This window comes from Poromitra crassiceps (assembly GCF_964638095.1).
Source record: "Poromitra crassiceps genome assembly, contig: HAP1_SCAFFOLD_1426, whole genome shotgun sequence".
In the NCBI taxonomy this organism is placed as follows: domain Eukaryota; kingdom Metazoa; phylum Chordata; class Actinopteri; order Beryciformes; family Melamphaidae; genus Poromitra; species Poromitra crassiceps.
Genome location: NW_028150985.1, coordinates 1 through 25005, shown reverse-complemented (window position 1 = coordinate 25005; position 25005 = coordinate 1). Strand labels below are relative to the sequence as shown.

Sequence of the window (25005 nt, the reverse complement as noted above, 5' to 3'; positions counted from 1 at the left end):
GGGTACGTGGAGGTACTACAGGGGGTACTTGAGAGAAAGGGGGAAAATAAATTGTAAGTATAAATCATGAAAATAAATAAAACAATCAAATAAATCTGCTCAGGAGGCACTCATTTGAACTCTTTCACTCCATTTCTTATTTTGTAATGTTATATTCAAAAGGTGGGTTGTCATTCTATCATTCATTGCATCATTATGCTATTATTTTCTCTAGCAGTTTTCGAAGTAAAATGTAGTTAGGTAAAGGTCAGTTATATGTTTTATGTTTTTGTGTTTATGACTGAGGGGGGGGGGAGCTAGTAAGTGATATTATGAGAGTATGTAATGTGAGACAGTCATGAATGAATGCAAGACGGAGATCAGTTTTCTTTACTTGGCAGAGAGGAGGAGTGAATTGCAGCAGAACCTAAACAGCCACTGAGGGCCACATTGTGAGATGGCTTTAGCCTATCAGCCATATATCCATATAAGAACAAGATTAAGTAATCAAATGAGATAAACATGTAAAAATGTAGAAATACCGGGACTTTTGAATTAGCAACATAATAGGGTCCAAAATCTTTCTCCTTGGAATGTGCAGAGATTTATCGGAGAGTCTAATTCCAAAGCCCCATATCCCATTCCCATTCATATAATGGCAGGTATACTGTATGTAGCACCCTGATGCTTTATGTTTAGACTTGAATGTCTTATAGGAAACATTTGAGGTGCATTTTCTATTCGTTGTATGTCCCTTTACATAATGTCACCCATTATTGTACTTTAAGTGACTGAAAGTGAAAATCTTTGAAATACAATATTGATCATTTGCAACAGACATGAAATATATATACATGGTGCTACACATTATATTGTTAAATAAGTGTGCGCCTCTCAATACAATGCACACTTTTAATTATGAATGACCAGGAGGACTGCATGAGTAGGCCTACAGCTTGTGTTTCATTCACTATCTTCAGCGGGTGACACAGTAAAATTAAGTAATAGGACACCCACTGGAGGTTTGTCGGGCAAATGAACAGAAATGAAGACAGAGCCCTATAAATCAAACTGGCTTCATGTGTGAGAGAAGTGATGGAATGATTGTAAGAGATGTAAGAGCTGAAGACATGAGGCAGCAACTACAGTCGCACCACAGAGAGTCAGCACCTGCCTGAGACCTGATGTTGTATTGTAATGCACAGTAAACTATTTTCTTTACAGAGAGTCAGCACCTGCCTGAGACCTGATGTACTGTAATGCACAGTAAACTATTTTCTTTACAGAGAGTCAGCACCTGCCTGAGACCTTATGTTGTATTGTAATGCACAGGAAACTCTTTTCTTTACAGAGAGTCAGCAACTGCCTGAGACCTGATGTTGTATTGTAATGCACAGGAAACTATTTTCTTTACAGAGAGTCAGCAACTGCCTGAGACCTGATGTATTGTAATGCACAGGAAACTATTTTCTTTACAGAGAGTCAGCACCTGTCTGAGACCTGATGTTGTATTGTAATGCACAGGAAACTATTTTCTTTACAGAGAGTCAGCACCTGCCTGAGACCTGATGTTGTATTGTAATGCACAGGAAACTATTTTCTTTACAGAGAGTCAGCACCTGTCTGAGACCTGATGTTGTATTGCAATGCACAGGAAACTATTTTCTTTACAGAGAGTCAGCACCTGTCTGAGACCTGATGTTGTATTGTAATGCACAGGAAACTATTTTCTTTACAGAGAGTCAGCACCTGCCTGAGACCTGATGTTGTATTGTAATGCACATGGAACTATTTTCTTTACAGAGAGTCAGCACCTGCCTGAGACCTGATGTTGTATTGCAATGCACATTAAACTCTTTTCTTTACAGAGAGTCAGCACCTGCCTGAGACCTGATGTTGTATTGTAATGCACATGGAACTATTTTATTTACAGAGAGTCAGCACCTGCCTGAGACCTGATGTTGTATTGTCATGCACAGGAAACTCTTTTCTTTACAGAGAGTCAGCACCTGCCTGAGACCTGATGTTGTATTGTAATGCACAGGAAACTATTGTCTTTACAGAGAGTCAGCACCTGTCTGAGACCTGATGTTGTATTGTAATGCACAGGAAACTATTTTCTTTACAGAGAGTCAGCACCTGTCTGAGACCTGATGTTGTATTGTAATGCACAGGAAACTATTTTCTTTACAGAGAGTCAGCACCTGCCTGAGACCTGATGTTGTATTGTAATGGACAGGAAACTATTTTCTTTACAGAGAGTCAGCACCTGTCTGAGACCTGATGTTGTATTGTAATGGACAGGAAACTATTTTCTTTACAGAGAGTCAGCACCTGCCTGAGACCTGATGTTGTATTGTCATGCACAGGAAACTCTTTTCTTTACAGAGAGTCAGCACCTGCCTGAGACCTGATGTTGTATTGTAATGCACAGGAAACTATTGTCTTTACAGAGAGTCAGCACCTGTCTGAGACCTGATGTTGTATTGTAATGCACAGGAAACTATTTTCTTTACAGAGAGTCAGCACCTGTCTGAGACCTGATGTTGTATTGCAATGCACAGGAAACTATTTTCTTTACAGAGAGTCAGCACCTGTCTAAGACCTGATGTTGTATTGCAATGCACAGGAAACTCTTTTCTTTACAGAGAGTCAGCACCTGTCTGAGACCTGATGTTGTATTGTAATGCACAGGAAACTATTTTCTTTACAGAGAGTCAGCACCTGTCTGAGACCTGATGTTGTATTGTAATGCACATGGAACTATTTTATTTACAGAGAGTCAGCACCTGCCTGAGACCTGATGTTGTATTGTAATGCACATGGAACTATTTTATTTACAGAGAGTCAGCACCTGTCTGAGACCTGATGTTGTATTGTAATGGACAGGAAACTATTTTCTTTACAGAGAGTCAGCACCTGCCTGAGACCTGATGTTGTATTGTAATGCACATGGAACTATTTTATTTACAGAGAGTCAGCACCTGTCTGAGACCTGATGTTGTATTGTAATGCACAGGAAACTATTTTCTTTACAGAGAGTCAGCACCTGCCTGAGACCTGATGTTGTATTGTAATGCACAGGAAACTCTTTTCTTTACAGAGAGTCAGCACCTGCCTGAGACCTGATGATGTATTGTAATGCACAGGAAACTATTTTATTTACAGAGAGTCAGCACCTGCCTGAGACCTTATGTTGTATTGTAATGCACAGGAAACTATTTTCTTTACAGAGAGTCAGCACCTGCCTGAGACCTGATGATGTATTGTAATGCACAGTAAACTATTTTTTTTACAGAGAGTCAGCACCTGCCTGAGACCTTATGTTGTATTGTAATGCACATGGAACTATTTTCTTTACAGAGAGTCAGCAACTGCCTGAGACCTGATGTTGTATTGTAATGCACATGGAACTATTTTCTTTACAGAGAGTCAGCACCTGCCTGAGACCTTATGTTGTATTGTAATGCACATGGAACTATTTTCTTTACAGAGAGTCAGCAACTGCCTGAGACCTGATGTATTGTAATGCACAGGAAACTATTGTCTTTACAGAGAGTCAGCACCTGCCTGAGACCTGATGTTGTATTGTAATGCACAGGAAACTATTTTCTTTACAGAGTCAGCACCTGCCTGAGACCTGATGTTGTATTGTAATGCACAGGAAACTCTTTTCTTTACAGAGAGTCAGCACCTGCCTGAGACCTGATGTTGTATTGTAATGCACAGGAAACTATTTTCTTTACAGAGAGTCAGCACCTGTCTGAGACCTGATGTTGTATTGTAATGCACAGGAAACTATTTTCTTTACAGAGAGTCAGCACCTGTCTGAGACCTGATGTTGTATTGCAATGCACAGGAAACTATTTTCTTTACAGAGAGTCAGCACCTGCCTGAGACCTGATGTTGTATTGTAATGCACATGGAACTATTTTATTTACAGAGAGTCAGCACCTGCCTGAGACCTGATGTTGTATTGTAATGGACAGGAAACTCTTTTCTTTACAGAGAGTCAGCACCTGTCTGAGACCTGATGTTGTATTGTAATGCACAGGAAACTATTTTCTTTACAGAGAGTCAGCACCTGTCTGAGACCTGATGTTGTATTGTAATGCACATGGAACTATTTTATTTACAGAGAGTCAGCACCTGCCTGAGACCCGATGTTGTATTGTAATGCACAGGAAACTATTTTATTTACAGAGAGTCAGCACCTGCCTGAGACCTGATGTTGTATTGTAATGGACAGGAAACTATTTTCTTTACAGAGAGTCAGCACCTGCCTGAGACCTGATGTTGTATTGCAATGCACATTAAACTCTTTTCTTTACAGAGAGTCAGCACCTGCCTGAGACCTGATGTTGTATTGTAATGCACAGGAAACTCTTTTCTTTACAGAGAGTCAGCACCTGCCTGAGACCTGATGATGTATTGTAATGGACAGGAAACTATTTTCTTTACAGAGAGTCAGCACCTGCCTGAGACCTGATGATGTATTGTAATGCACAGTAAACTATTTTTTTTACAGAGAGTCAGCACCTGCCTGAGACCTTATGATGTATTGTAATGCACATGGAACTATTTTCTTTACAGAGAGTCAGCACCTGCCTGAGACCTGATGATGTATTCTAATGCACAGTAAACTATTTTCTTTACAGAGAGTCAGCACCTGCCTGAGACCTGATGATGTAATGTAATGCACAGTAAACTATTTTCTTTACAGAGAGCCAGCACCTGCCTGAGACCTGAAGTTGTATTGTAATGCACATGGAACTATTTTCTTTACAGAGAGTCAGCACCTGCCTGAGACCTAATGATGTATTGTAATGCACAGGAAACTATTTTCTTTACAGAGAGTCAGCACCTGCCTGAGACCTGATGTTGTATTGTAATGCACATGGAACTATTTTCTTTACAGAGAGTCAGCACCTGCCTGAGACCTGATGTTGTATTGTAATGCACAGGAAACTCTTTTCTTTACAGAGCTTACAGAAGGTGCAGCAGATGAAAGGAAGAGGTTTAGATATGCTGAGCTGGCAGATGACGGGGATGGAAAAGCAGGTTGGGCCATGTGGAAGCTCGGTGCTGCTGTGGCTTTGTTGGCAGATCAGGTGAAGTTGGCTCAGGCACTCAGGGATTTGTGGTCAGGCCACAGAGGCAGCTTCAGCAGCAGGTGGAGAGGCCTGAATCGAACACTCACTCACTGTGTGATGTCATCCCTGGCATGGTGAGCGAGTGACAGGATTACACTGATCTGATCACAGAAATAATGGTAACTGTAATCCAAGACAATCAGATACGTGTGAATAAATTACCTGTAGAATTACTCTAAAAAAAATGTGAAAGGAAAAATAATGTAAAAAAAATAAATGTTATCATTGACATGTTTGAAAACACACATCAGATACTTCCAGTGCATATTCTTGGAATTCTTATCTTGAAATTATGGATATAGATGATGATAACTACACTGTATAAATTGCAGTATTTAACTTGGAATAAACCACTTAAAACGAATTTTGCACCCCGTATGGATTAATCACTATTTGAAAGTAACCTTTATAGAGTAAAACAAATAGTAGAATAACTTTGATAGTTTTGTAGTTTTCAGTCTAGTAGCACACTTGAGATACGTTAACATGGTTGCTTTTATTTATGCTAAAAAAAAAAGCAAGGTTCTTGAACAGCCAGTGTCAATGAATACTAAAACCCACAGATGATCACAAATAAAAACATCAATGTGATAAATACACAAAAAGTCGTCGGTAAATAAAAAATGTTCTTTGCAAACAAAACATACATGATACAAAAGTACAAGTACAGTAAAAAGTATTACATCAGCACAAGCAGTAAAACAAATAGGTGAGCTCGTCTGCTCTCCAGTGGAAGTACTGGTCAGTTTGTTGGACTTAGGAGCGCATCATAGAGGACAGAGTATGGGGTCAACTGCACATATGGACATTGGGAAATAATCTCATCCATACAGTTTGAAGTTATTTCCCACCAAATATAATAGATTTGTGTAATATAAATGCACTCCAAACTGATTTCCACTGAAAGCCAAATCATCTGTAACTTGAACTTCATCCGTGAACCCTAACCCTATGATTTATTTAACCTTGCTGGCAAGCATTCCAACAGCTGCTCCAACAATCTCCTCTTCTCAAAGAATAGATACACAATAAAACACAGGACAGAAGACAGAACAAGTTCCACAATTGGACTTAATTCTAAGCCCAAAAACAAAAAGCTCATCCCTTGTCTGAATTCCTGTTTTTTTTTTTTTACCTCCATCTGCTGACAGAGTAACAGGGCCATCTCTGATGGCTAGACAATCAGCAGGTAGACACGGCCTGCTATCAGTAGTCCAGTCCCAGACAGGCTTGTCCGACCTTCTCGTGGGAGAGGTTAGGCTTTGAATAAGGTAATCTCATCTGAGGTCACTAAAGAGGCTGGAGTCTGTGGTGAGGGTCTACGTCAGACGTATTGCTCTAAAGAGGCTGGAGTCTGTTAGTGAGGGTCTACGTCAGACATATTGCTCTTTGGGAAACGTGTATGGAGTGACTCCTGGCGGAGGAGAGGACAAGCCCGGCACGGAGGGGTATTTAAAGATGGCGGTGGTGTGTGAAGGGGGAGAGAAGGTGTTTCTGGAAGTGGCCTGTGTGAAGGACGTGGTGGTGTTGCTGGTGGCAGCAGCAGGGGGCTGTGAGGAGTGGTAGGGGTGCTGGGGCAGAAAGGAGAGAGGGGGGTTGATCGGAGGGGAGTAGGGCTCCGGGTAGTCCTCCTTGTTACAGGCCAGCCTGTAACTCACATAGTCTGCTGTGCTGGGAAGCTCCTCATAAAACTTTCCAGAATGCTGTGGAGAGACCAGAGGCATGTCAGCAAAAATCTTATCAAATGGAAAGGGGGGGAGGTCTGTGGTCTAATTTGTGTCAGATTAGGGGTCCTTGACATGAAAAACTTTGCGAACCACTGCCTTAAAATATCATTAAAATTATGAAAATATGGTGGAAATATAATGGCCTGTCTCAAATAAAACCCTATGGCACTCTATTTGGTTGAGGTAAATAAAGTTATTTGAAGTTTTATGGTACATAGAAACATAATGTACATACAGACAGACAGTTACACACAAACATTTTAATTATGTCTATCTACACATTAGGGATGGGCATCGAATTTCGAATTTTCGAATAATCGTTGTTATTATCAAGGTCGACTTTTATTATTGAAATTCGAAATTCGAAAAAAAAAAAAAAATTTTTTTTTTTTTTTTTTTTGAGTGAAATGTTGCATTGTCTCCCCTGATTCTAAGTATAGTCAAATCGCTTGGTTTGAGCAAGTAAAACAATTTTTATAAGCATTTTAAGCAAGGTTTATGGAAAAATTAATGGCAGATGAAATCCCATGAAGAGGGAGAGGGGGTGACTTTGGCACCCCTTTGGCACTCAGACCCAGTGTTGGGCAAGTTACTTTTAATTAGTAACTTCGTTACAGTTACTAGTTACTGCTCTGAAAAGTAACTCAGTTACTTTAAGTTACTCGTTACTGTCCAGGTAACTTAGTTACTAGGAAAGTAACTTTTGAGTTACTTTTTTTTTAACTCTCAATTCTCTTATTAATGCACACACATTATTTTGGGGTTGCTGTAGCACAGTGTGGGACAAGACAACATTGAGGCATATTTATTATTGCCTTCAAAAAGTAGCCAGTACACTTTTGGCACTGTATAATTAACAACTGTATCAGTAGTCTATAATATCCTGGCTGAACAACATAAACACTGTGGTTACCGTTTGTAAAAGCGGAGTGACAGTGAGCAGCAGAGCCCAGCACTGCCTGCAGATAGGGACAGAGCAGAGCCCCAAAGCAGCCGCTCGTCGCGGCTGCCTTTAATAGCAGTTCATCTCCTAGCCGCAAAACGCGACTATTTCACTCGAGTACCTCTCCCATCATAGTCGCGCTCGCCCGACCCCTTTATCGAGGGAAAGTTGCACATTTAGCGATCTACAAGCTTCAAACATGCACCAATCACTAATATAAACTACGCACCTTGTTGCCACGGATGTTGTCGAGCAGGCCGCGCTGAGGCCGCGCTTTGTTAACTCGTATTTTAAGAAAGTTTGGGTTATTTGTGTGTCCGGAAACATTATTTTCCCTTCTCCAACGACTCTTCTTCTTTTTTGCTGCTCACCGGTTCAACTGCTCAACTGCGCCACCGCATCATGGGGTATTACATCATGTGTCAAGTATGGGGTTTGCCCTGTGTCGTTCTGTCAGTCACAGGTTTCGGTGGCGGTGGCGCAGTTGAGCAGTTGAACCGGTGAGCAGCAAAAAAGAAGAAGAGTCGTTGGAGAAGGGAAAATAATGTTTCCGGACACACAAATAACCCAAACTTTCTTAAAATACGAGTTAACAAAGCGCGGCCTCAGCGCGGCCTGCTCGACAACATCCGTGGCAACAAGGTGCGTAGTTTATATTAGTGATTGGTGCATGTTTGAAGCTTGTAGATCGCTAAATGTGCAACTTTCCCTCGATAAAGGGGTCGGGCGAGCGCGACTATGATGGGAGAGGTACTCGAGTGAAATAGTCGCGTTTTGCGGCTATTCATCTCCAAAAGGCAGCAGACTTGCAGGCATTTTTTCCCCATTTCATGACCAAACAACGTGAAACACACCGTGAACACCCTCCAACGCGAGGGGAATCTGTAAGCGAGAGACGAGTGCTGTGCTTGCCTGGGTGCAGCAAGACACTGGTGACAGACAGCCTGAGAGAAGCGAGGAGGAGAGGGCTCCATGCTGCTGACTCGCCGAGCGGTGTGAAGTGAACACCGTTACCGTACACAACACAGCTCGCGCAAAATGACCCGTTTCACTATCAGAATTTGGTCCAGTAACATTAGAAAGTATAGAAGTGCCGCACGATTTTGAGCCTACTTCCTCATCAGACCGCCGTCAGACTCGCATTTTCCTCTCTACCCTCGCTGCTGTAGGTCCCGCACAGAATCGTGGAGTAACGAGTAACGAGCCTGTTTAAACCGCAATAATTGTAAGTACGTTACGTTACTGATGAAGTAATTCGTTACAGTACTCGTTACAGCAAAAAGTAACTTAGTTACTGTAACGCGTTACTTAATAACGCGTTAGTCCCAACACTGCTCAGACCTGAGCCTACTAAATATTTAATGAACCACTCATGATTGTCAAAACTGTTTTTTATTTTCGAAAATGTCAATGTCATGTAACATGTTCTTTACTTCAGTGGTGCAATGCTTGTTTGAGCTAAAAATCCACAGCAGAAGCTTTTTATATTAATTAATAAAGCCGTAGACTTAGAATCAGGGGAGACAATGCAACATTTCACTCACAAAAAAAAAAAAAAAAAAAAACTTTTTTTTTTTTTTTTTTTTACATTTTTTTATTTATTTTCGAAATTCGAATTAAATTCGAATTTGGCCAGCGAATTTCGAATAGTGTTTTTGCTAGAAATGCCCATCCCTACTACACATTCACAAAGTCAATGTTATGCAATGACTTACCAGTTACATTACATCGTTATACATCCGGGCTGATCCGGCAACTATTTGAACATAATGTCTAATGAAAACAGAGCAGTACAGTCGGGTCTACAATCTTTACCCAACACAACACACCATACCTGCATGTCATCCCCTGGCCTTTTCCTTGGAGGTTGGGACAGTTTTTGGGAGGGTGATTCATTACTGATCAAAGAGAATGTGAGAATACAAGTTTGAGGATAAGGATCTCAATAAGGAATTAAAAGTATTTGGGTGGCAAAGAGCATAATAACAGATGGTGTACATACGAGTCGGCATCTTTCCAACTTCTTATTTTGAGCACCAGGACGGTGACAGTAATGCCCATGAGCACCCCAGCAGCCAATAACAAAACAATGACGCTGATGACATCACCTACTGCAACCTGGGGCAATGGCGTTTCTGAAGAAGAAAAGAAAAGCACAACAACAAATATTGAAGCATTTTAGCTTTGATCAAATGCAGGTGCAGTAAAGGCAGCAATTAGAGAAATGTAGAAAAATGTGTAGCATGGTGGAGTAAAAGTATTAGCTGTAGTAGTAACAGTAACAGTAGTGTTGATGTTGTTTTGTTTCGATGTTATCATAGGAGACAGGTGACCCAGTTAACTGTACCTATGATGCCAATCTCCACGGAGGCTGATCTCGTCCCAATGCTGTTGGTTGCATCGCACACATAGGTACCTTCCAGGTCGTATGTGATCGGCCCTTTAAACGTCAGGATGTTGTCTCTGATCTCTACATTGCTGGGTATGGTACCGTTTACCCTGCAGAACACATACATACTGAGATACTAGCTCTAAGATTGAAAGCCTCCAGTGAGAAGAATAAATAAAATCTTGGGCTGTATACACAAAGTCCAAGGCACTCTAAATCCAGTAAGGTGGGAAGAGACTTAGAGCTTGGAATTTAAAAAGCCTTTATTGTCATGGCTTAACATAGGAAAATCCATCATAAAATAGGAATAACACATGTGACATCTATGATATAACATTTGTCAACATGAATAGTTCTAGTCCAAAGCCAGATTCAATACTTTTTGGAGTTTATTTAATATTGCACATTGTACATTTTAATCTTACTCCAGGCTTTTATTTTTGCCTTCTCACTATGCTCACTGTATAATTGCTGATTGCAAAGGCTCTGTTTGAGGCTATTTGAATAATAGGCAGGACTAAGCCATTGGCTAATTGTAAGCTCTGCCCCTTTTTCCCACCTGTTAAATGCTCTCCTTGCCTGTTATTCTGTTAGACCTGATGAAGACGTTTGTACGTCGAAACGTTGTCTGACTATTATGCACCTTAATTAAAAGGCATCATTTGATCCGAGCTGCTCCAGACTTATTCCTTTAAGTATTTATGCGTCCCTCCTGTGATGCACCGGACCTGCCAGTTCCTACAGCTGAAGCGCAGTTGGATCCTTCATTTTTGAATGGACATCACCATTGTGCTGGACTTCAGTGGCTGAAAATATGAATGGGCTTGCTAAATGAAATGTCAATAACAAGTCGTCATCCTCCTCCTGTCTCTTGACATTCCCTCACTACAGCAAAGCAGCATTCTTGCCAGACGAGCTAGAGCTGCTAGCAGCAACAATATCACAATCAGATACATCCATTTCACTAAGGCTATCAGCAGTGGCAAATTAAACCGAGATTTCTGAACTAATTTGATGATGGGGATCATTACTTTTCCATCGTCTACTACGCCCATCTAATTCAATTGGCCAGTCTTGAGCACGAGCCACCAGTTTGGGCGCGGCCAAAATGTGGAAGTGATTCTAGACCTGTTAGCGAGCAGTCCCAATGTTACTGTGCTGTTTGCATAGTGCAGTGTGCAAAACAAACATTTGACAAGCACTTGTACTCGAGTAGCTACTTGTACTTGAGTATTTTCCACCTCTGATAAAAAAAACAAAAAAAAAACACAGAGAGACAGATAGAAATAAAGCTGTACTCACAGTCTCCACTCATAGAGAGAGACAGCTGGGTTGGCATCAGCTTGGCAACTCAGCTGGACATTCTCTCTGTTCAGGTACCAGTTACCATCAAACCCATCCACCGAAACATCTGGCTCGTCTGGTGTGCACACGCACGCACGCACGCGCACACACACACACACACACACACACACACACACACACACACACACACACACACACAATTAAAATTACAAACCCTCTAATAATCTATAATAATAACATTGTGCCACACAGCTACACCAGCACCCCCCCCCCCCCCCCATATGACTTCAGTTCATGATATTGTTTTGAAACTTTTACTTGAGCTGCAATCTGTCCACCACATAGAGAGAGAGAGCGAGTCTTACACTGGATATCCAGGGTGACACTGTCAGTGAAGATCTCATCGTTGTAGGTGGTGACACAGGTGAGAGTCTCCTGATGCGTTTCCCGACTGGGCACCAGGATGTAGTCGCTCTGCACTGTGAACGTTCCGTCCGCGTTGCTGTATTCCTGGATCGTCGCTTCTCCAGGCACCCTCGTCTCCCACCTGCTCACGTTGGCGAGGGATCGCAAAGCGTTTAGTCACTCACGACGCAATGATGTGTACTGTATATAGATACTCCAGCAGTCAAACGTTTGGACACACCACATTTGTCTTTATTTTTTAATATTGTCCACATTTTAGAATAACAGTAAAGACATCAAAACTGTGAAATAACAAATGGAATTATGCAATGAAAAACCAAAATGCACACACACACACACACACACACACACACACACACACACACACACACACACATACACACACACACACAGATACTGTAGATAGATAACCAGACATCTCACCTGATGGTGCCAGGTGGTTTTCCATTAGCAGAGACACAGGTAGCCACTGGTGTTTTTAGATTGGGTGACCTGGCCACCAGGGTGGGAGTGGACAGACTCATCTGAGTGGTGGGGCGAACTGAGCCAATGAAAAGAAACAAGAGTGCTGTTCATAATGTGCCAGGTATTTACTTAAAGTAGGACCCTATAATATACAATACAGTATAGGGTTGTTGTTTTTTTTATTCCAGCCTATCCAAAGAGACAGTCAAAAGCCCTATTCACATGGGACTAAATATTAGTGATGAGGCCATGTAGTTAACCAATCACCCCCAACCTCTACGTTTTGTAAAACACAAAATAGAAAAGGGTCTGAGAAGTAAAAGTAGAAAAACAAAAGTAGAATAATGCATGAGGCCCTACTAGGCATTTGCCTATTCAGCCTATGTGAAGCAGCAGTGAGTGACATTTTTCCCACGGTGCAGCGGAGAGCATCATGAGCTAAATTCAGGCGAGGTACCTTTACAACCGGTACTACTGGTACCGAATTGCAACACAGATTTAAGTGCCTTTTAGGTGCTATGCCCGAGCTGCTGATATATCTGCCCTCCGGTGCTCCAAAACCCGCGCCGCATGCACTTTCATTAACATTATCGTTATCCGTTTTAAATTATCAAAAGTATCGGTCCAGGCACTGTTTAGGCACCGGTACCGTTTTAAAATACGATTTTAAAATCGCATTAGCACCGGTATCGGAAAAATTCAAATACCCATCCCTAATTATAACAAATCTCTCAACGTCCCTGGATAATGTTAGTCCAGGGCGAATAGAAAGTCTCAATGAAACAAACAAATACTTTTTGTTAATTCTCCATATTTACATATACACCTATTTAACATTAAATGTCTAAAAATGAATAAGTAAACATGGGTGAGAACAGTTTTGGTTGTGTGACGGATCGCTACTCTCCCTCTCAGATAGGACATTATGATTGTTTTATTAGGTATTATATATCTGTTCATGTTTTGATGGCTGTCATTGAGAGAAAGGGGGTTGGCTTTGCCACTGGTGTAACCAAGTGGGTCATAAGAAAGACCAGTGCCCAAAGTATAATTAAGTAACAGAGATGTCCGTGGGTATAAGGGGTTTACATCTAGTCTCTTAAAACAGACTGTCTCATCTACATCCGGCGAATGCAGCTACTGTATACACAGTCTGTACGTTACACCCCCAGAACATGCACAAGGAAGTTGGGGAAAAAACCTTCAGACAGGAAAGAAGTTTGACGGAATCCGACCAATCACGACACGCGTGTCCACGAAAAATGCGGCATATTGGATTCTGATTGGACTAATGAGCGGAAGACCCGCCTTTCTGCGATTCTGATAGGACTAATGAGCGGAAAACCCGCCTTTCTACTTCTCATTCCGGTTGGTACATGATTCTCCCCCACGAAGTACAGACGGTATGGCGGAAGCATTTGAAAATTGCGGAAGCCAACTCGTCTGTTCTAAGAGACTAGTTTACATCTGAAGGTACTGTTTCGGGCTCGGTGGGTGGCAGGCAGTCACCAGTCGTAATGCTTAGAGACACTGGAGCTGAGCAGACGTTGCTTAGTGAAGGAGTAATGGAGCTCCTTTCCAGAGCCGGTTGCTGTGGTGCCACAGGAATCAAACACGCAACCAGTGGAAGAGAGTGTAGAGCTCACCCCGTGGTGGATAGAGGATTGTGAAAACATCCTAGATGAGTCTCCAAAGACAATGAGATTGCTTAGTCCAGAGAATCAGGAGCACATAAGGAAAGTGTTTCCAAGCATCTATCCACAGGAAGTTGAAGTTCAGGACAAAGAGCTTGCTCCTGCTGTGTGTGTAGGAGAGGAAACACCAGAGCAAAAGCTTGCTCCTGTATGTGTAGTTACCTGTACAGATTCGGTTGAGGAGACTAAGGAGGAAAATGAGTTGTGTAACCTGGAGAGGTGGAAGCAGCTGTGTAAACAGTTTCCAGATATTTTCTATGATCCTGTGCAGCGTCAGCGTGAGTGGGCAGAGCAAGCGAGGAAGGCAGATGAGCGTGCTGAACAAGAGGAGAAGGGAAGGCTGCGTACGATGAAACGCCAAGAGAACAAGGCAGCTGACAAGAAGGCTAAGCAAGCTAAGAAAGAGCGCTTGCAGGTGCTGGAGTAGCTCCAGGATGAGGCGGTGTTGCTAACTGAAGCAGTTGAGAGCATGGAGTGGGTTTATGATCTGAGGTGCAGTTTAGGAGCTTAGGTAAACGTGTGTTGAAAGAGATATCCCTGGCAGAAGGAGTTGGTTTGGAAAAGAGAATGATGAAGTCAGTCTTAGTAGAGCGGTTAGTTGATGAGCCGGATCTAGAGAAAAGATGGGGCAGCGCAACAAGAGCTAATAGTGAGTGACACTGTCGAAATGGTTTCTGAGGAGTCTCAGTTGGAGATGATGGCACCAAGCGACACTGAGGATAAGGCTGGGGCCATAACAGTTGATGTGCCAGACGTAGCAGTGGAGGAGCTGTTGAATCAAGACCAGGAGAGTCATGAGTTGGCAGGCAACAGTCAGGAGGTAGCGCTGGACAGTCATTTTACCAGTGAGTTGACTGTTAAGGCAATCAATGAGTGCGTTGCAGAGCAGGCCTTTGCTTTAGCAACTTCAGAGAGTGATGAATCAAAGAGGGCGGGTGAGGACTTGAGTACAGTGGCGGAGGCTGACTGTAGTACTGAAACACTGACCAGTAGTTCTGTTGATTCACAGAAAGAGGAGGTAGAGATGCAGAGCATGCAAGACTTGGAGTCAGACGTCGCTACTCTCCCTCTCAGATAGGACGTTATGATTGTTTATATGTATTATATATCTGTTCATGTTTTGATGGCTGTCATTGAGAGAAAGGGGGTTGGCTCAGGAAATGACATCAAGGGCTGGTATTTAATGAGCCCGGAAACTGCGATTGTTCTCTCTTTGAAATCTACGCAGAAGTCGAGCCAGACAGCCGCTCGCTCGGAGTCCCCCCCGTTCTGTCTTTCTTTTTGTCACGTTATTTACCAGTGTGTGGGTTTAGATGTGCAACGCGTCTAAATGATCAGAGGTGGAGTTGCTGATCTCCACTCGTCCTCAATCGCCTGAGCTGTCCCGAGGAAGAGCGCCTCGGCACTGCACCTGGGCCGGACTGCAATGGCTGCGCCAGGTGAGCAGACTTCCATTCTCTTTGATGACAGCCATATTTCTTTCATGTTACAGGGTTGCGGTGCTATTTGTTTGCCCTATAGACTCGAGCGTATAACCGAACCTGTGACAGTTGTTACCCTGAAAACCGTGTATCCTCTTCCCTAGACACCATGGTTATGCCTAGTGACTGGAATTTATCTTAGCAAGAACCAGGAATTGTTTAAAGATGATGAGTATTTTTTTAATTTATTTTTATTTAAAGCGGGACTTACCCCCCCAGATTTCCTGCAAAACGGCACTCCACTCGATCTGAAAACCCCGCAGGCAAGATGGCCAGCCACACTCCCCTCCTTACCTAGCAGAATTCCTCCCCCATAAACTTACATATCTTGGCCAATAAGTATGTAACATACAAAATAAAACAACCCGTAATATCTTAATTTTATGTAGAATGCAGAGGACATGTAACTGTTTAGTTAAACTTGCATTCCAGGAATATTGTGCTCTAAAGATGACGATAGTGGCTCGAGACTGTTTCGTCCTGAAACCCACACACTTTGCGGTGGTGGTTTTAGCGTAACCTATGTGGGATTCGAGGCGTAACCTATGTGCGTTTTAGCGTAACCTATGTGGGATTCGAGGCGTAACCTATGTGGGGTTTGGCGTAACCTATGTGGGATTCGAAATAACGCATCCGAGATAAACGTTATGAATATAGCCACGTTATAAACAACAAACTAAAGCTGGTGATCCGTATGGAAACAGTGTTACTCGAAATGGTTAAAAGTTATATCAATTTGGTCATTCAGTGGCATTTTACTGCCATATAACATAACTAACTAGCGGCTAATATTAGCCCCAGTAGGCACTACCCATAGATGCACTGGTCTTAAAGGGCTCGCACCGCGTGAACTACAGTAATAATCAATGGGGAAAAAAACAATTTTTCACATGAGTGGGGCGCGTGCTAAACCCACCGTGACGTCAGGATGTACCAAATATCCCATTCATTTGACGGCACAAGAAAAAGCAGTGTTCAACCCATAGAGGGAACTTATGCGGCTGAAAATGATACAAATGGTACAATGGCAACAGTTTGGTCTCAAATGTGGGAATTTTGACCAGAATTCTTCACACACCACCCCCAAAGTCATATATATTGGTTAAAAGCTGAAAGAAAGTGTTTTGGGGGTAAGTTACACTTTAACTTTAACTTTTGACCAGTCCTGAACAGTCTCTGCATTATGCCTCACCTCACCATCCTGTTATGTTGAATTACGAAAGCAAGACACCATGGAAATGCTGTTTCTAATTCTTTCACATAATCACATGATGTCCGAATTCAGAGTGATGCTTCACCTGTAATTTGCTAAAACGTCACATGCTACGCATCCATCTTACCATAGACAGTGAGGTTTACTGTGTTCTCTCGGTTCCCTGCTGGGAACGTGGTGTATTCACAGATGTAGGTGGCTTCATCAGCCAGGCGGAGCGAGGACAAGGTGATGGTGGTGTCTTCCAAAGTGGGAGTTTGTTGGCGCACCGCGGCGTTCTTGAAGGCCACGCGTTCCCTGTAGGGAGGCACCACCGACACGCCCAGGGAGGGGTTGGCGATGGCCACATTCTGCTTGCTGCCGTTAACCAGCTTCTGCCATGTCACCTGTGGAGGGAAGGATGGATGGAGAGATGATAGGAGTGATGGGGTGTGTAATACTGAACCTTAGATCTCAATCAACTCACTGAATGAGTATAATAAACAACATAATGATTGTGAAAATAGATCCACTTCTGCACTTCTTTTTTTCTGATTTCCCCCTCATTTTCTCCTCAATTGTAGGCTACTTGGCCAATTTCCCCCTGCTGCCCCGGTCGCTGCTCCACCCTCTGCCGATCTGGGGAGAGCCGTAGACTAGCACCATGCTTCCTCCGACACATGCGCAGCTGCCAGCCACTTCTTTTCACCTGAAAGAGCTGCAGGACGTAGCACGTGGGAGGATCACGCTATTCCCACCAGTTCCCTTCCACCCCAGTTCCCTTCCACCCCTTCCACACTCTGCAGATGGAACATCCTAAAGGCCTTAATGAGGAGTTACTGCTAGGTTGTTTCCTCTAGTTATTTTTATCCTTTTTCTACGTATAAACCTTTTCTAATACGTATTTCTATTTTGTACTTTTTCTACATGGCCCTTAATGTGTATACTTTTGACCTTGTAGGTCAAACCTGTCACAGTAGGATTACAGACACAGGGCCTATCCCTTGATTCTATTGGTCTAAATAGCTGCAGGTTAGGTTGGCCAGCTTCAGTTAGGCTTTATGCTCAAACGATGTGGCCTTTCTTTAGAGCAGTCCCTTAAGACAGGTTTTTCTAAATCCACACAAAACCTTTTAATGACACATCGAACAGAATTGAACGACCTGTTAAGAAGAAGAGCCGAATTCATAATGCACAGAGTGAGGCAAAACTACTATTTCAATGGCTGCAAACCAAGTAGGCTACTCGCTCTTAAACTTAAACAAAGTGAATCCCGAGCGGCAATTAACAGCATTCGCACACCCAGTGGTGTTTCAGCCAATCCAAAAGATATTAATGCGACCTTTCAATCATTTTATTCAAAATTGTATACAGCCGACTCCAAATCAGACATGACCCAATACAAAAAATTTATAGAAAACTTGAATCTACCCAGTCTTGACCCCGAGGAGGCAGAAGAAATCGGCCAACCAATTCAACTACAGGAACTCCAATCAGCTTTGAAAGGGGTTAATAAAGGCAAAACTCCAGGGCTAGATGGAATCCCGTCTGAGCTGCTACTACAGTACTTTGATATATTAGGGCCAACCCTTCTTCAAGCCATAAACTCAGCTGTAAAGAGAGGCACTTTTCTTCAACAGACAAACACTGCTTTAATTTCCTTAATACCCAAAAAAGGTAAAGATCACTTGGACTGTGCTAACTTCAGGCCGATCAGCCTCCTGGGGGCTGACCTTAAGCTGTATGCCAAGGTGCTGGCACTCCGACTGGAACGTTTTATCCGTAAACTGGTTCACCCCGATCAGTCGGGTTTCATACCTCAGCGCCTGGGCGCGGACAACATACGCAGGCTATTACATGTGATTCATGAGGCTAGCACATTCCAAGTACCTACTGCAATTCTATCAGTTGACGCTGAAAAAGCCTTCGATCGGCTAGAGTGGAACTACCTTTGGCAAGTTATGGAAACGCTGGGCCTCGGGGCCAAGTTTATTGAGATGGTTCGCGTGTTATATGCAAATCCCACAGCCATGGTTTCAACAAACGGACTGCACTCAAAACCCTTTTCGATTGGAAGGGGTTCTCGGCAGGGGTGCCCACTTTCTCCCATGCTTTTTGCGATTTCTCTTGAACCATTGGCGCAAATGATAAGGCAGAAGGAAATTTGTAATATTAAAATTAAGTCATGTAACAATTCAATCTCGTTGTATGCAGATGATATTCTGTTATATATCTCTGACCTCAAGGAATCTATACCAAACATTCTCAAGACATTCAACGAATTTGGCTCGTTCGCCGGCTATAAAATCAATTGGGATAAATCTAATTTGCTTTTTCTAAACAATAAGACAGCGACACCATCCGTGTATGATAAGATACCGATTCAATCCAAAATTACATATTTGGGTATTAGCATACAATCCTCACTAGATAAGATTGTCAAAGACAATTATGAGACAATATTAAAAAACATTCAAAGTGATCTGGCCAGGTGGTCCACTCTTCCAGCGTCATTACGATCTAGGATTGCTGTGGTTAAAATGAACGTGTTACCTCGTATTAATTTTCTCAGTCAAATGATTCCTTTGCCCCCACCAACAACTTTTTGGAAAAGACTTGATTCACTAATCCGTAGCTACATATGGAACAATAAGCAACCTAGGTTAAAATATTCTACCCTGCAACGTACAAAAAACAATGGTGGTTTAGCTTTGCCTGATTTCAAAATGTATTACATGGCTTATCAATTACGATGTATAAAAGTGTGGATTGATCCCTTGTCTACAGTTCCATGGAGAGATTTAGAGCAACAAGTGATTGGAGTGCAAAGATTGCAGGATGTGGCTTTCTCAGGTGTTAAGTTAAAGAAGTGTAGGTCAACCTTTGGTCCCATCATAGCCAATACCATAGTCAATCTCAAACGAGTGGAGGAACATTTACGTTACACTAACAAATGGCATTTCCAAACTCCAATTTGGAACAATATGCATATACTATCTGGGAATAAACCCTTTGTTTGTAAGCAATGGAGTGAGAAAGGCATCTATAATCTTAATCACATGTATGACGGGAATGGTTTATTATGCTTTGAGGATCTAAGAACTCAATTTGATGTCCCAAGAAATACCTTTTTTGTTTATTTACGTTTACGTTCTGCCCTGAAAGGTTATGGAGCTCCATGGGGGAGAGGTCTTGAGGCACACCCAGTCATTAACTGGATTTCTGGTTCACCTTAGAGGATTGGTGTCGAGATTGTATGCCAATCTAACAGATGCACTCATAGGACAACTGCCAATAAGTAGAAAGTGGGAGGAGGATTTGACCTCAGAGGGAAATATGATTGAGTGGGACACAGTCTGGGAAAATATCTTCAGCTGCTCCAAGAACCCAAATCACCAGTTGATCCACTTCAACTTTTGTCATAGGACATATTGGACTCCTCAGAGAAAACACATGATTAGAGCCATTCCCAATCCTTTCTGTTCCTTCTGTCAACCGGAACAAGTCGGAACTTTTTTACACATGGTTTGGGAATGTGAACTAGTTCAAGAATTCTGGGATAAAACAACTTCAATAATATCAAATTTAATTGAACACCCACTCCCTCTGGACCCAATACTTCTATTAATTAATGATGACTCTAAGCTTAACTTATCGGGGAAGCAGAGGAAGATTTGGCTTGCTGGCCTAACCGCAGTCAAGAAAATGATAGCCCAAAGATGGCTTCCCCCTCACTCACTTAACATTCACAAATGGCTGGCATACTTTCGTGATATAGTAATGCTTGAACTTTCCACTGCGAGGATTAATAGAGCGAAGTCCTCAACTCTTGAACTCTGGAGAGGTGTAGCATCTCAGATCTCTGACTTAATGACCTCAGTGCCTCAGGAACCAGTGCTCCAATAGCGAAGTGTGAGACAGTTAATTTAAACAAGAGACCGCGGGGGGGTGGGGGGTGGGGGGTGGAGAGGGGGCTCTCCTATATTTTATTTCATTTTGTATTTCTTTTTGTGTTGTGATAAATACAAAACTGATGTCACTCTGCATATATTCTGATGGGTATTGGGGGGGTGATATGAGTGGGCAGGTGGGTTGAGGGCTCATGCATCCTGACTAATGTCTGTCATATTGTCGTGTAACTATGCTGAAGTACTGATGTCAATAAAAAAATTGATCACAAAAAAAAAAAAAAACGATGTTGACATTAGTAGGTAAAATTAACGGATATAATAATAAGCTTCAGAGGACTATAGCTGTCTGTGGCGAGTTGGTCTGAGGATATTCCCTCTGGAAACCAGCTCCAGAACTGCAATCTGTCTAGCTAGCCAGTTGTGCATTCCCTTACAAAAACTACTAACGTTATAGTAGTCATATGCATTTATAGCCTATACTATTCACCCGACGAACGTTATGCAGACTGCAGCTGTTTGATATGCGGGCGTCGTCTTTCAGAACGGAGGCTAATTAGGCTACTTCATGGGAATAATTTGCTTTACAAAAAACTGGAACCAAAAGATAAGAATTAGCCTTGTACCTAATAGGCTACATGATGGTGCATCTGTGATCCATAAAGTCGATCAGATGAATATTGAAAGCCTTGTTACCATGCTGCATGTGGACAACACTTTCGTGTTTTATCAGTTTGATCCTTAACGACCACAGCTGCACATTGGCTGGCGTACATCGGCGATGTTTGGTTGTTGAATGAATTCATTCATTATACAGTAGCCTAGGCTACACTAACCTATGAAAATTAGGGATGTTCATTTTGAAAAATTTCCATAATCGAAAATCGGGAAAATTCACGATCAATTATCGATTAATCGATTATCGATAGCGTAATAATAATAATATATATATATATATATATATATATATATATATATATATATATATATATATATATATATATATATATATATATTTTTACTCTGGTCTGGTAATAACGTTGCGCGTTCTCGGCCAGCTATAATGGCGATGCCGCTGTGTAGTAAGAATATCAGACACTAGCGCTGTGGCCAGGTAAACAAACATGTTACATGTCAGGTTACATGATGTAAGGCAATCGGCGTCTTCCAGCTTAGCTGACAGCACAAGAGTCAAATCAACAGGCCTGAGCCTCACTGAGGTCCGCAGACGCTGGGTGCGTTTGTTTGTGTCCCCGGCGCATGCCGGTGTGAATTCCCTATGTTTAAAACAGTTTTGTTGGCACAAAGGCCCGTGCCCAGCCAGAAAACTAGAGACTATATGAAGCTCCACCTCACGTTAGTCGGCTGTGCAATGGAGTGGGGCGAGGAGGAACGAATTCCACCCAAACCTAGTCCGCAAAAAAAATAAAAAATAAAAAAAATAATAATAATAATAACAACAATCGATCCAAATTCCACATGATCGATTCAATTCCTTAACGATCAATTATCGATTTTCGATAATTGATGAACATCCCTAATGAAAATATTAATTTGGGCTAGGAGGAGCTGGGTGGAAATGCCTCCGCTCGCCTTTCAATCCGGGAGCGGTGGCTGTCACCTGAAAGCACACCCCAAGACGGGAATGTGGCGGTACTGCTTGGCTGTGTGTGAAAGCAATTTCTGTGGCGAGGATGCCGGCTTTGCGGGCCTTCTGAACTGCAATTTTGCGCGATCTGTGTGTGAAAGCGGCTAGATTGTTTTCCTTGGCAGGCACTAGGTCGCTTTTTTAACCTTCTATTTTTTGTGTGCAATTCTAGGGTGTTCATGCTTTCAGGGAGCGATGTGAGAGCATGTCTGAGTGAGGTTTCTATAATTGTATGTATTTCTATGGTAAGATTTTGTATATTCTTTAAGTGTCATATTATGTATACATGACATGTATTTTGTAACAGTATTTTCATGGCCCTCTCTAACCTGTGGGCTTACACATGCACGCATTTCCTGTATAGACCTTTATTGAATTATTGATTGTACTTCCGGTCTGTATGTATTTAGTCGTCATTTCCGCCTTACACAACGCTGATGAAGGCTTGACGCTGAAATGTTCGTTGTGTGCCGTCCAGTGTTGGGGGTAACTCATTACAAAAGTAACATATTACATGTAATATATTACTTTTAGCAGTAACTCAGTAATATCATTTATTACTTATAGGATTTCAGTAATATTATACCAGTTACTTTGTCAAGTAACTCAAGTTACAAATTGAGTTACATTTTATTAAATCAAAGCACATATTTAAAAAAGATACAATCATTTCCTAATCAAACTGTGTGTTTTTATGCAAATAACCACTATAGACGACAATAACAAAGGAAAAGAATAACATTTAGAATTTTGGGCAGTTTACACTGACTTCAAGGCGGTTGAAATTATTTTTCGGGATGGTTCCGGGGCGGTGATGTCATTCTGCTGCTGCTGTTGTTTTGTTAAAAGTAATGCAAAAGTAGTGTAATAAGTAACGAGTTACTCTACACAGAAAGTAATATTGTAAAGTAACTTATTACTTTCAAATGAAAGTAACTAGTAATATGTAGTATATTACATTTTGAAAGTAACTTGCCCAACACTGGTGCCGTCCCAGGTGACTTATTACATTTCTAAAGGACATTTTGGAGTGCTGGCCTGCTTCTTCTATTACTCTTATGACTTGTGTGGCCCTGCACCCTAATGGAACTCGAGTTGTGAGTGTGCTCGCATTCTGTGAGTTTGGACACAAACTGGCAAGCGAGACTAAGCCGGAGGTAACACGGGGGCGCGAACCTCCGACCCTCGTGTTGGTAGGCAGGGAATCTACTGCTAAACTACCCGGACGCCTCCACTTGTGCACAATTAACTGCAAATTAAGTTTATTTCAGTTGCAAATTGCATCTCACATTATGTCAAACTGGTTTTGGACAGTATTTCAATATTCAATATTTTTACAATATATTTATTTGGAGTATCCCATTTTGCCATATGTAAACATCATATCCTGTTTACAAAAACCCAGATAAGCACCCTAATACCAGTTTTGAGAAATCTGAATATGATCTCAGGGATATGCTGATACTAGTCCGGATTCGGGGGCATGTAATCGCGGTATCCTCCTGACTACTGTCCTTGATCCCAATTGTCGCATGATGTGTCTCAAGTTGGAAGTCAGAAGTTGAGTCAAAACTTGGTGCCATGTCAAACCATGGTAAAGGTCAGCCTGGGCTGGGAGAATTCCTGATTTAGCAAGGGTTTTTAGCAAGGGTCCACATTAGCCCACATGTGAAGTCTGTTTTTTTCCTTTGCTGTGACAACTTTGATGCATTTTAAATGTGATCTTCAAATGTCTCAAAAATATATAGCATAAATACAGTGTTGATTTGTTCATCTGGAATATGTTGTCTATGGGTATGAACAGAAGAATGTGTGTTTGTTTTTGTTTGGTTGAGTGTGTTTTTATGTCTGCTTGCACTTTCATGTGTTTCAATAGGTTCCAGGTGGGCGAATAATACCTGGGAGATTTTGACGGGTGGGACGCTGTTGATGAAGCGACAGCGGAGATCCACCTTCGAGCCCACATACCCTGACTTCCCCTCATCCATCTCCACCGACTGGCCATTCATTCCTATGGTGGAAACACATGGAGAGAGAATGCATCAAAACAACATTCATGCACACGTCAGGCACACGTACACACACACTGTCAGCATGAGGGCTAAGCTCCTCACAGTAAGGTGAGCAGGTGAAAGGTGAGCAGCTTAAAGTGAGGTATAAATAGGTGGAGACCTGTTCTCACTGACTTACTGATCCCCTTTTCATAAATCCACAGCAGAGGCTGCCCCCCCATACTTCTTGACTGTATTATACCGCTCACAGGTGTGTACTGGTGTTAGTCCAGAATACAGTCGGTAAAATTGTATTTAATCTGGCAGCTGCATTAAGAACAACATTCATAATATTCGAGATGGCAAGTATAGGAAACAATGATGGTGACTTAAACCATACAGCCCAGAACAATCAGGCTGCCCTCATTCTCACACATGCACACACACACACACACACGCACACGCACACGCACACGCACACGCACACGCACACGCACACGCACACGCACACACGCACACACACACACACACACACACACACACACACACACACACACACACATCAATCAATTAGTGATAACACTACCCACAGCAGTCAGCAGGTGGCACACACACAGAGACAGACAGTCATTGCATGCTCCAACGGGTATCAGCACTAGACCACACTACACTACAGAGTGAACCATTCCCAACACTGCTAGTAG

At 42.2% G+C, this 25005-nt stretch overlaps 1 protein-coding gene across 1 annotated transcript; it reads right to left on the bottom strand.

The window, feature by feature from the left end:
- Nucleotides 1–6505: 6505 nt before the first annotated feature.
- LOC310771876 (nectin 1a-like) lies at nucleotides 6506–24321 on the bottom strand (the record flags this gene model as incomplete). Its single annotated transcript, XM_083664381.1, has 9 exons — nucleotides 6506–6835; nucleotides 9637–9700; nucleotides 9805–9937; nucleotides 10150–10301; nucleotides 11494–11611; nucleotides 11862–12043; nucleotides 12346–12463; nucleotides 16903–17161; nucleotides 24209–24321. Coding segments are annotated over 9 exons (1469 nt in total), but the record flags the coding sequence as incomplete, so codon positions are not given.
- Nucleotides 24322–25005: the final 684 nt, after the last annotated feature.